Source organism: Oryctolagus cuniculus, chromosome 10 (genome assembly GCF_051225735.1).
Source record: "Oryctolagus cuniculus isolate XC-2025 breed Fujian yellow rabbit chromosome 10, ASM5122573v1, whole genome shotgun sequence".
NCBI classification, from domain to species: Eukaryota; Metazoa; Chordata; class Mammalia; order Lagomorpha; family Leporidae; genus Oryctolagus; species Oryctolagus cuniculus.
Genome location: NC_142876.1, coordinates 88638960 through 88652154, shown reverse-complemented (window position 1 = coordinate 88652154; position 13195 = coordinate 88638960). Strand labels below are relative to the sequence as shown.

Here is a 13195-nt window from a genome sequence, read left to right as displayed (position 1 = left end):
ACTTTTATTTTTAAATAAGCTGGCAATAATGTCTACCATGTAAAAGTAATTTTTTGGAGGACTAATACAGCTTTCAAATTTTTATCTTACTGAGATTTTTCCTATTATTATAACAGCTAAAGATAAGTCCAGTGATCGACTCTCCCTTTTTATTGTGTAATTCAGCATTTTGGAAATTTTTATGGGCTAGTTAAAAGGAAATTCTGCTGCTGAAAATAATTATGATTGTATTGTTAACAAATTGTCTGAAAAGGGCTCTTTCTTCTCATGAATCCTTTTTATAAGCTAGAGGTAGCTGCTTTATCATTGAAACTGAGAGCACAGTTACGGCTGCTGCTACTCCTGATGGATGCTAGAGGCAAGAGAATAGCTAATGTAACTCTAACGTCATCTGTGAACCCAAACTGCAAATTAAAAGGTGACTTTGTAGCTTTCTTATATGGCAAATGTGTGCTTGTCATATCTGCTTGACAGTACAAGAGCGAATGCATGGTTTGGACAATAACGAACAATGACAGTAGTCAGCTTCATCAGAAGACATGAAATAAAGAAATGACAATGATTGATGGCAGCTGGCTGTTTACGGATTTTTCTAGAAGAGTGTTTCTTGGCATGGCCAGCTAACCAGGGGATGTTGTGCCCTGCCTGAGCTCCTCACAGCAAGGAAAAGGCTGGTGCGACCATGTCTGCTTTCCTGTCACACACAGTGGAACGCTTAATTGAGAAACAACTCAATCCCTTCCCGATCCTTTCCTTGAAACCAAGCTCACGTGGAATGGCCCAGAGAAGACGGCTTCTTCGGAAGCTATCAAGGACCACATTGCATTTTGCAGAAAGCTTGTATTTAAAACGACTCTGGCAATACACCCCAGGGGATACATGTGATGTTTATTTCAGTTATTTTTTCTAATTCTTTGCAAGACTGTTGCTTTGAGTAAAAATCATAACAGGGATTTTTGTCAGTGATCTCAAACTAAATGATTTGTATTTTTCCCTGCTGTAGATAGAAATTTTCTATACTAGACTAATTAATATTGCAATTTACTGTCAATCACTATGTGACATGAAAATACTCAAACGATGAATGACTAATATATTAACAGTGTCCAAAGTAGTTAACAAAGAAACGAATCTTCATTTAATATTTAGATTATTTCACGGTGTTTGGAAAATTTGGGACCTGATTGTGGGAGTGTTTTCTTGTAAAAAGCCATTTACTTTTCCACTGAGAAAGGAATGTGATTTACAATACGGTTTTCAAATCGAGTTGATACTGGATTAATTCTTTAGTATTGCATTCCTGCAACGTAGCAACTGCAAGTTGACAATATAAGAAGATACAGCAAGAATCTCATGAGATAAAACTATATAAAGGAATTAAGGCAAACGACTATTTGAAAATCTACTAGAATAGCAATGCGGTGTTTTGCAAATACAGAGCAGAATTCATTCAGTCATGTATTCATCCAACCTTTCTTTCATTCTTGAAAAAAAGTATAGCAAAATCCTGAATTCCCACTAAGTTCACATTCTTCAGTAAGCTTTTACAAATGCCTCGCCAGACATTCATAGGAAAATAAAGGTAAATTAAATATCTGCTTGGAGTGGTGGAAAAAGTCTGTCTGCTAGCCAGGGGCACATTTATGCAAAATAAAAGGAAAAATAAAGAAAGGGAGGAAAAAGCAAATTAAAGAAAGAAACAAAAGGAATTAGAAGAAAGGACTACTATTAAATGGTCAGGAAAAATGATATGACCTACTTCTTCTAAATCAGCATTCAAAATACTCAAATACATATTTGCCTGCTCTCTTGACCAAATTTTCTAGCTCTCTAACGTCAAACCTTCCCTCACCTTGTTTTTGGTGAACTGATTTTTCTTACGTGGATAAAGGAACTGTGTACTCTTTTACTATTAACTCAAACAGTGAAGAGAAACATTCTTCTCATGTTTTTAAGTATCTTCTTTCTCTTACAGGCTCATTTTTAGAAAAATCAATATGCATATGAATGATGTCAAAAAATTTTTTTGCTGTGAGATTGTTTTGGGGGGGGAACAGCTGAGTAACTTTAGAGACCAGAGGTCAAAACTCTCCTGGGTATTATGAGATTGTGAATCTAAAGCATTTATGTGTCAATTAATGGACTAAATCATGTCCTTAATTGCCTGTTCATGTGTGCGGTAGTCCCAGGTACTATAGCTCTCCTCTGAAAATTAATCCTCTACTGGGTCGTGTTTGAGAGCACACCTTCAAACCAGGTAGAATGCTTTCTGTAGTGTTCCAGTAATACATTTACTTTGTTAATTATGCTTGGTAATTTCTTTAAGTCTTGCTCAGCTAAACATCTTTGAGTTTCCTACCCCACCTTTCTATTTGTTTAGGTATCTATGGTTACCACACCATTAGTACACTGACCATTCTAATCTTTGGAATGGGAAAGGAAAAATAACAGTAACAACACATTATCAGAGTGCAAAATGATCTGTTTTCAGGCATTAAGCAGTCAGGTAGCTATGAATTCCATGAAACAAAGGCATTCTTTGCCATTTCATTGTGATGCTTATCAATATTCTTGGAATGAAAAAAATTAGAAGATGTTAATGGTTGGCTTTACTTAGAGGATCATTTGATGCCAATATGAAAGCCAAGGAGAGGAGGCAATTATGCACACATCACATGCATCCTAGTTTCAGTATGGAAGCTTACAGTTCAAACCTAAGGTCAGGAAAGTAACATGAAAAAATTTTACTACAAGGTCTAGACATGAGGAAGATTTGAGAGGAGAGGGGAGAAGCACATTGCAGGTGTCAGATAATCTAGTCTGATTATCTGAGCTGTGCTAGCTATAGGGGAGCACTTACCCTTCAGTCCAGCTAGAAGTTAGCAGGGTAAGAAGGAACAAACCAGAATAACATAAAGACTAGCAACAAGGCTCAGGAAAGCAGACAGGAGTTCTAACCTAGCAGCTAAAGTTCTTGGGTTCGAGCAAAGATTGAACAAGAAAACTTAAACAAACAAAACAAAACAACAAACAAAATCAACCTCCCCCAAACCAACAATAACCAAAATCCCTCTAACTGTCAAAGACTGTTCAGGTCATAGCAAAAACAGAGCAATCCTCAAAATGTCCAACTTTGGGGATCTCTGATATGATTAACTGTTGAGAAACAGACATTAAAATGACCCATAGCAAGTGATACATCGAATAACCGTTAACCAAATGTCAAAGCTTAAAATTCTTCCTTCTCCCACCCCACTCCAACTGAGAGAACAGGTACTGATTTTGATTGTTCCAGGAACACATAACAGACAGGGATAAGGTGTCTCAATGAGAGGCCACTTGGCATAATGAACGGTAGCAACACTCAATAGATTTGGGTACTATTTCCAAGGTAAGCAACGTTGGCCATAAAATTTGGAGAATTTCAAGTATTTGTTTTAAAACATTGTATAGCTAGGTACTGTCTTAATTTCCAAAAAAACTTTAACAGAAAAGGAAAAAAAATTAAATAAACAATAATACACACAAAAAGACCACAAAAGAACAAAAATGTTTTAAAAGTTGTGAAACCCTCCCCAAATCTTTGTAGAGTCACACAAAAACTAATGAATAGCAGGATCTATTTTTTTGTTCAGTTTTTACAATTCCATATAAATACTCCACTCCATTCTTTCTTAGACGTGTCTTTTCATTTTTTAAATTGCAAAAAACTGCTCCCAGAAGTCTCTTAAGCTCAATTTAGAAAGACCCAAATACACTCACAATTACTCCCAGCTTTCCCATGCTATGAAATGTTTCACTGAAGTTCCCCTCGAACAGACAGCGACATGACAAGACTGGAGTGTTTTTTTCTCCACCCAAAAAACCTTATCTATGTTGCTTCCATTCACTTTGTAAACACTAGTAAAGTGATTGCAAAGTTAGGTCACTGAAAGGTTGTTGTCCTTAAAAATTATCCACTAGTAAGAATGGCAAGCACTTTCAGCAAATTTTCAAACGCTGATTTTACCACACATATGCAGAATCAAGTATCTAACAATAACCCTTACCTTTTGGAAGACAAGGAAACTTTACTTTTTTTAAAATGCAATACTTGATTGTTCTTTTATTCTTTCAGCTAGAAAGGAAATCTGTGATGGACTTCATTTTTGTGATATGACTTGATTAAAACAAGCCAGTGTGTACATTGGCTATCAAATGTAAGTGGAGGAGCCAAGTACGCTGTTTATGGCCATGGCTGTTTCTCATTTGTCTTGCACTGTAGTTCTGGGTTGAAGCAGTAATGGGAGACTAACACAGTCCTATTTTGTCCTGGGTTGAGGGGTTACCTGGGATGCAGGGCTTCCCGTGCTAAGAGCAGGGAGGTCCTGGTAATCCAGGATGAGTTGGTCACCTCCAACAGGAATCAACACTGTTGCTTGGTTGAATTACCCATAAATGAAGCTTGAACAGTTTAATACAGATGGTTTGAACAAGTCAAATCAGCTGTGAAGTAACTGTGAATTAACTGTCACTCCATGGCAGACTCCACTAAAAATGATGATCTCCTTCCTCACGCCCAGCCTCTCGCCGTTCTGCTACTAATGTGCAGATAGTCAGTGACACCATGGAATGTAAAATTTCTGTTTCCTGTTTTGATCTTTCTCAGGGGTTGTATGGATCCCTAATTGTAAATACGCATAAGGTTAATTCCTGACTGGTTTCCTCTGCTGGTTTTGAAATTATGGGAACAAAGGACATACTTGCTGGCACCCTGGCTGTAGTTCTCAGTCAGTTCCTAAATTAGCAATTGAGAGAATCTGGAGCAGTGTTGATGCTGTTTTAGGGACTATCGGAATGAAGCTCTGGGATTGCTATTTACTACAGAGCCACTGTGTACAGTTGTGCAGGTTTGGCACTGCACAACTCACTGGTGCCATCCATATTTCTGTCTGTGTGAAAGGGAGGCTCTTGTGGTACATACATCTGCAGCACTGAATATGGCGGCCTTGTTCTTAGAGAGTCTGGTCTCACACCCTATGGAGAGCTCTCATTATGAAGAAGGTGGTTCTATCAACCAGGGAGTGAAGACTCTGATCTCACTCTTATCTCAGCCTTCCTCATCAACTCTATGGATAATGATCTATCCTCTAAGTTCTAACCCTTAGAATTTTGCCTTGGATGCTTTGTGAATAACAACTGCCTATTTCCATTAAAGTAGTGACACTCCATGGGAGGCTATAGGTATTCCATGGAATTGTTCTGCCAAGGACTAAGGACTATCCTTGTCATTTAATGACTTGATGGGTTCTAGCCACCAAACAAAATCTAACTCTAGGGCCCTGGCATATTTTCATGAGTCATCCCCTGTTCACCAGTTCCTGCCACCAGCTGTCTCTCCGTTTACTTTTACCCTGCCAATGCCCTTCCTCCTCCCACTATAGAGAGGGAAAAGGGGTTGCTCACAAGCCTTGTAGCAATTCCTTCATCCGGGCAGATGACAGAGAGACACTGAACGCAAGGTGAGATGACTTCAGAGGAAATGGAGATTATTTGGAAATGACAGTATTTTCCAAACATCACCCGAGAAACGTGTTTCATGAGCCTGATTTGGATGGCGATTGCAATTAGGATTGTTTTTCCTCTGATACATGGATAATTCAACTTTAGGTGGGTATGATCAGAAATAGTGACTCCAAATGTAGGAAAAGGGAGCCTGCTGGGCAGGAGGAGAGGAGGAATCCCATTGCATGGTGTTCATTTTTTTTAAATTATATTTTTAGAAGATCTAGACAAATACTGTGCATGCTTCATCTCAACTAACGATTATTTCTCCCATCATATAAATAAATAAATCTGGCAGCAAGAAAAAAGTGGGGGACTTGGTGGTAGCTGGCGGAGGGCTGTCCCTTCTACCCCCTGGCACATTTCCATCTCTAATTCCTTTATAATTTTCAGTGTGAAAACCCAGTGATTATGTGGTCATTTCCAGTTCCAAAAGGGAATGCATGTTCCTAAAAAAGGAAAACATCAGTACTAGACAGGAATTCCTGCGAGCACCTGATGGATAGTCTGCTATGCAACAAGAGTTGGATTTCCAGATTAGCAAGGGTCTTGTGAGGTTTCAGATCGCCACTCTGTTAGATGGAAATGAACGTGGCCATGGAACACACTGAAAAGCAAATCCCTGTTTAGCTGCTAGAGTTGCAAATTGATTGCATCCACATCCGTATTTTGCTTAAGAGCCGCATAGGAGCGACTGTGAAGCACTGGGTTGAAGATGAGGTTTCTTCTGCTTCGGCCCTTTGCACTGCCTTTCCCTTGGGTTGCAGTTCCCTCCCCTGAACTATTCGTGAGGGCAACTCCTTTTATTTGGGTTTAAGCTCAGAGGTGGCTGCCTTGATGACCTCTCTAATGTCCTGTCTCCTTACACAGTCACCACCATGGGACATTTCTTATGGTATTTTTCAGTGTCCAAAACAATAATATTCATTTGTTGACTTCCTTGCTGTCTAAGCTCCCATACTGCCATACAGGCATTCTGAGATCAGGGAAGCCATCTGCCTTCCTAATTAGGTATCTCAGCTCTAGACAGTTGCTCAATAAGCCAGACTGAAGGAATTCCACACTGACATTGGGAGTCATCACGATTATTGCTAAAGATGGCTTTGACCTGAGCTATCCCCACCTGACTCGATATTCAGGGTAAGGCAGAGTCCCTGTTTAGGGTAAATGTTTGCAACCAAAATAAATTCTTTATTTGATGCTTTCTGTCTCTGTGTTACTTGTTTTAATAAATATCTTCAAGCATATGCCTTGCTTTCACTTTACCCTACACATATCCTAAGTATTGGGAGACAGCAGTCATCCTAGTTAGCAAGATGACATGGTAGAAAGGCAAGAAAGTAGGAGATAAGAGGAGAAGAACGTGGAATATGAACTGGGGCTGTTTGAGGAGACAGATTCATTTTTGGGTCTCTGGTATTTTAGCTCAGAATGGGATTTTAGGTACCATGTTTTTTTTTTTTTTTCCACTGCATGTGATAATGTCATCATTTATTTTTAAATGGTTCTAAATTGCAGATTTAAGTTTGTTTCAAATCAACTCTATTTTTAAATTACTTTTAATAGGAAGAAATGAAGCAAGGATATACAATTATCTACTATATTTGAAGGACTCCTACAAATACGTATTTGGCTATGAATTCCAAATTCTTACCAAAACAATGAGCTGAATATCCATTCTTTCCTTTGTTTAGTCCTTAGGGCAGAATGTCAAGTATTGCACTTTAAAATCACTTTTATCTAACATTTTGTCCCAACTTTTCCCCTGAATTCACTATGTGATTTTTAGCAAATGAGATTTTTATAGATCCTAAATATAAAGGCAACTAGATTTTCTAATTCGACTTTGGAAGACTTACTTTACTCTACAGAGCTATTTTTTTTTAAATGACATATTTACTTACAAAATTGAGAGATGGGGGCATCCAACTGTGGCACATTTCCTCCCTTGGCGTTGAGTTTCTGAACTTGGGTCGGGGGCACAGGCTTGTGTGACTGCCCGGTGGCCCGGTACATGGCTTGTACCCAGAGGATGCGATCCTGCTCATCATCACTTGCAAATATCACTGTGTCTCCTTCTTTGACGGCGTTGAAGAAGGCTCGGCCACCCTCCAAACCTAGAAGAAAAGGGAGTAACAATGTCTATTACACAGAGCTGGGATGCTTTCAGCAGGACTTAGCCCCAAGAAAAGCAGCTTCTGTGGCTTTCCTTAAGCTAGAAGATGAGAGGCACAATTAATTTGACTCTAGAAGTCTGAGACCAACTTGGTAACTACGGCGGCTATTTTTTTTAAAAAAGATTTATTTATTTATTTGAAAGGCAGAGTTACACAGAGGCAGAGAGACAGAGAGACGGGGCTGTGTGTGTGGGGGGGTGTGTTGCTAGTTCACTCCCCAACTGTCTGCAATGGCCAGAGCTGTGCCAATCTGAAGCCAGGGGTCAGAGCTTCTTCCAGGTCTTCCATGCGGGTACAGGGGCCCAAGGACTTGGGCCATCTTCCACTGCTTTCCCAGCCCCCAGCAGAGAGCTGGATCAGAAGTGGAGCAGCCAGGACTTGAACTGGCACCCATATGGGATGCCAGCAAGGCAGGCAGCAATTTTATGCACTACGCCACAGTGCTGGCCCCAGGGATCATATTTGTTTTTAAAGATTGCTTTATTTACTTGAAAGGCAGAGACAGATACAGAGGGAGATCTTCCATCTCCTAGTTCACTCCTGAAATGCTCACCATGCACTGGGCTGGGCCAGGCTGAAGCCAGGAGCCAGGAACTCCATTCACGTTTCCCATGTGGGTGATAGGGGCCCAAGTACTTGGGCCATATTCTATTGCCTTTCTGGTGCATCAGGAAGGAGCTGGATCAAAAACAGAGCAGCTGGAACTCGAACCAGTACTCTCAAATGGATGCCAGTGTTGCAGACAGCAGCTTAATCTGCTATCACAACACCAGCCTGTGACCATGGTTGTAAAGGTACATTCTGAGACCAGCTCTTATCTCCTTCTTTGTCCTGATGGGTCAGAACTGGCAGGCAGGCTGTTTGCCAGTTGGAGAAACATTTGCATATAGACATTATTTTCTCCCTGTTTAAATAATAAACAAACAACAATGACAAAAAACGTCTTGACTCTGCTTCTCCTTTCGACTACTATCCTACTGTTCAGCCCTTGACAATCAAAGGGAGATATTTATCAAGGCTTCTCATGAATCCACTGGGCTTCTTGTTCAAATGCAGGTTCTGATTCTGTAGGTCTGTAGGTCTGAAATAGAGCCTGAGACTCTACATCTCTATCAAGTTCCCAGATGACACAGACTGAACTGGTCTGACGACCACACTCAGAACACCAAGCATCTCTCTCCTTCTATTCTGCAGTACAGTTCCTCCAGTCATGCTGCTGCCCAACTAAACTTTTCTTGTCGAGGTCACCAGTGATTTCCACATTGCTGAATCCAATGATTAACTCAAGCCCTCATTTAGTTGAACCCATCAGCCTTTCAGCCACATGCAACACTCACTCGTCTGGCTTCTAGGACATTTGATGTTCCTCTCACAACCTTTGCCACACCTTCTCAATCTTGCTTGCTTTCTCATTCTTCTTCCTCATCCAGACCTTTACATGTTGGAGTGCCCCGGAATTCTTTCCTTGTACCTTTTCCCTTGGTGATTATCTGCACCCCTCTCCCTTGGTGATGTCATCCAGGCTTTCAATACAAGTATACCCAAGATCCTCACATTTTAATTTATACCCTAGCTCTCTCCCTTGAACTTCAGAACTGAGTACCTAACAACTTTCCTGACTTCTCCCTGAACACATCTCATAGACACTCCATGTTTTTCATACCCAACATGGAACTCTGGGTCTTTCTCCAAACCTCCTCTCCATCTGTGCAGAGTTGAGCTCATCTCCCTCATCTCACTGTGTGCTGCAGCCCACAATCTTAGGCTCAGTTTTGGTTCCCTACTTTCTCTCACTACTCATCTTCAGGGGGTCATAAAATTCTGATGGTTCTTTCTTAGGCCATTACCAACCTATGGCCCCTTCTTCATCTTCCAATGCTGCCACCTTGAATCCAGCCATAGTTTTCTCTCATCTCTCAGCTGGATTGAGTTAACAGCCTCCTACCTGACATGTTTGCTTCTATCAGCATTCCCTATGGTTGATGCCTAACGTGGCAACACCAGCCATTAGTTTAGTGTAACATTTAAGTCATGTCACTTCTCTGCTCAAAACCTGCCAGTGGCTCCACATTCCACTCAGAGGAAACGCCTAGGTCCTGACAAGGCCTGGAAGAGCACAGGTGAATTGCTCCCCACCCCTGCCTCCTCTCCTATTACTCTCTCGAGGACACAGGCACTCACAAGCACGCGGCTGTAGCCACACTGTTTTCCTGCTGTTCCTTTAAACCTGAAGCATCTTCTCCTTCAGGCCTTTGCACTTGCCATTCTCGCTATAAGGAATACCCTTCCCCCACATAGCTGCATGGCTCACGCTCTCACCTCCTTCATGCCTTGGCTTACATGTTACCTTCCTGTTGATATCTCCCCTAACCACCACTCCCTGTTCTCCACTTCTCTCATCTGGCTTAACTTTTCTCCACTGTTTGCATCACCTAGAAAACTACATAATTTACTTTGATTCCTAAGGACAAAGAGTTTTTTGCTCTGCCTTTTTCACTATTGGATCCCTGGTATCTACAGTTGTATAAGGTATATATTTGTTGAATGAATATGCCACTGACCTATTCTTCCCGCAGGCATTCCTTTTTTTTTAAGATTTTATTTATTTATTTGAGAGGTAGAGTTATAGACAGTGAGACAGAGAGAAATCTCTTTCATCTGCTGGTTCAATGCCCTAATGGTCGCAACAGCCGGAGCAAAGCCTATCTGAAGCCAGGAGCCGGGAGCTACTTCCAGGTCTCCCACGCAGGTGCAGGGGCCCAAGTGCATGGGCCATCTTCTACTGCTTTCCCAGGCCACAGCAGAGAGCTGGATCAGGAGAGGAGAAGCTGGGACTAGAACCAGTGCCCATATGGGAAACCAGTGCCTTAGGCAGAGGATTAACCTACTGTGCCACAGCGCTGGCTCCCCTGTAGGTATTCTTAAGGTTAAAATTTAGACAGAAGCAGGTGGAAAACTCTCTGGACTCATTTCAAAGACATCATGTCTGTCAATCTCTCCCAGAAGTCTGTATTTTAGGTTACTGTGTACTCAATAGTCAAAAAAAAAAAAAAAGCTTTGTATCTTCTCAGTTCCTCACCATCCTCTAGTTGTTAGTTAAAAACTTTGAGGAGGGGCCAGTGCCGTGGCTCACTTGGTTAATCCTCTGCCTGTGGTGCTGGCATCCCATATGGGCACCAGGTTCTAGTCCTGGTTGCTCCTCTTCCAGTCCAACTCTCTGCTGTGGCCTGGGTGGGCAGTGGAGGATGGCCCAAGAGCTTGGGCCCTGCACCCACATGGGAGACCAGGAAAAAGCACCTGGCCTCTGGCTTTGGATTGGCGTAGCTCCAGCCATAGCGGTCATTTAGGGGGTAAACCAACAGAAGGAAGACCTTTCTCTCTGTCTCACTCACTCTCCAACACTATCAGTCAAAAAAAAAAAAAAAAAAAAAACAAAAAAAAAAAAAAAAACTTTGAGGAGAAGAAAAGAGTGATTCAAATCTCGTGATTTCCAGGGCATTTCCCTTTGGCATTCAGAGAGATTTCCGGTGACATTAGACTTGTCCACTGTGCTGGCAGTTACATAGGGTGTCTATTCTGCAAGAGCAAGTATGAGCTGATAGTTCTACTCTTAGGATGGCCAACGATTAAGGACAAAAAATAGGTACTTCATTGTACAGAGGGTCTTGTGATACAACATCAATTTAGCTTTGAGAAAAGTTTTTTAGGAGTTATAATTATGAGGGGATATTTTGACTAATTTCTTATAGAGGATTCAAAATGCATAATTTGGGAAAACTTGAGGCACATGGTGGATGGCATAAAAGAAGGGAAATTTTGGAAGGAGAGGGAGGAAGAAGAGCTTTGAGAGATACTACAGGTATGTGTCTTCATGGGTTAAGCCATCACTTGTCACACCAGTGTCACATATTAGAACACAGGTGAATCCTGGCTGCTCCTTTTCCAACCCAGCTTCCTGCTAATGATCCTGGTAAAGCAGGGGTGACCCTAGGGATAAGTGATTCTGTGGCAATCAGTGAATGCTAGGATGGACAACCCTAGGGGGGTACTTTTCCCCTGCCCTGCTACCTCTTCCTCTTCCTCCAGGGCCTGGGGCTAGAAACACTGTGTTTCTGGTGCTACTGTCAGAAAGTCCATTCACGGGCTAGCTCAGAAATGGGAAAGCCCCCTCCACTGTGCAGTCATTCACAGACAAAGACAGACACTAAGAACTTTTCAGATTTTATCTGATCCCCTCAATAATTGTGATAAAAGTGCTATTATTCCCATTTTAATGATGAGGAAATGTGTCATGGAGAAGAGGATAGTTAGCTCTGTGACACAAAGGTGGGCTGTAAATGCCAGAGTTGAACTTCTGGCCTGGACTGTTTGGATCCAGAGCTTATGACGGAACCACTGTGCTTAACCCACCAGGCAGGAATCCCAGGGCTTGGCACATCCAATCAGTGCACTGAAGGATTATTCTTAACAACAGGATGAAGTCATATCACGGAGTGAGTACAGGCCAAGAGAAATATCTAGAAGTAGCCGAAGCAGCAACAATGAGAGCCAGTGGACACACCAGAAGAAAGAAGAAGCAGAAGAAAAAACAGAAAAACCACTATGAGCTTTCACCTTACCCCAGTTAGGATGACTATCATCCAAAAACAAAACATATAACAAATGCTGATGAGTATGTGGGGGAAAAGGCTCCCTGATCCACTGTTGGCAGGAATTAAACCAGTGCAGCCATTGTGGAAGATGGTATGGAGATGCCTCAGGAATCTGAGACAGTGCTACCATATGATCCAGCCATCCCACTCCTGGGAATTTACCCAAAGAAAATAAATCAGCATGTGAAAGCGTTATCTGTGCCCCTATGTATATTGCAGCTCAATTCAAAATAGCTAAGATATGGAATCAACCCAGATGTCCATCAACAGATGACTTGATAAAGAAAACATTGTATATACACATAATGGAACACTACTCAGCCACAAAAAAGAATGAAATCTTATATTCTGCAACAAGATGGATGCAACAGGAGACCATTATGCTCAGTAAAATAAGCCACTTCCAGAAATACAAACATCATATGTTTTCTCTAATACAGAGTAGTTAACATAGACTTTTAAGAAAGTATAAGAATGAAACCGATATCTTATGATTTGATTATTGTTTTTAGCCTCTCTATACCCTTGTGGAACACATGGTCCTTTTATTTTTTACTTGTTGAACATTATGGCTAGTGGTGCATTAAGTCTGTGATTGTAAAGTAAAGTGAAATTATGTAACTGCATAAATTAGAGGAAAAAAAGAAAGGAATGAAGGAGGGGGATTGAGGAAGGGACGGAGGGAGGGAAGTATGGTTATCTCATTAGAATTTTATCTATGAAACATGAAATCTGTTCTCTTTATATTAATAAATTTTTATAAAAAAGGAGCGAGAAGAGCCAGACAATGGAAAGAGAACCAAAAGAGCAAGAGAGGAGAAA

At 41.2% G+C, this 13195-nt stretch overlaps 1 protein-coding gene across 14 annotated transcripts in view; it reads right to left on the bottom strand.

Moving 5' to 3' along the window:
- The window catches only part of CADPS (calcium dependent secretion activator), a 519824-nt gene that overhangs the window by 144897 nt on the left and 361732 nt on the right, over positions 1-13195 (bottom strand). For all 14 annotated transcript variants that reach the window (XM_051851514.3, XM_051851515.3, XM_089305485.1 and 11 more), the window contains exon 11: positions 7449-7661. In XM_051851514.3, coding sequence (XP_051707474.1) covers positions 7449-7661 — 213 coding nt within the window. The remainder of the gene's footprint in view (positions 1-7448; positions 7662-13195) is intronic.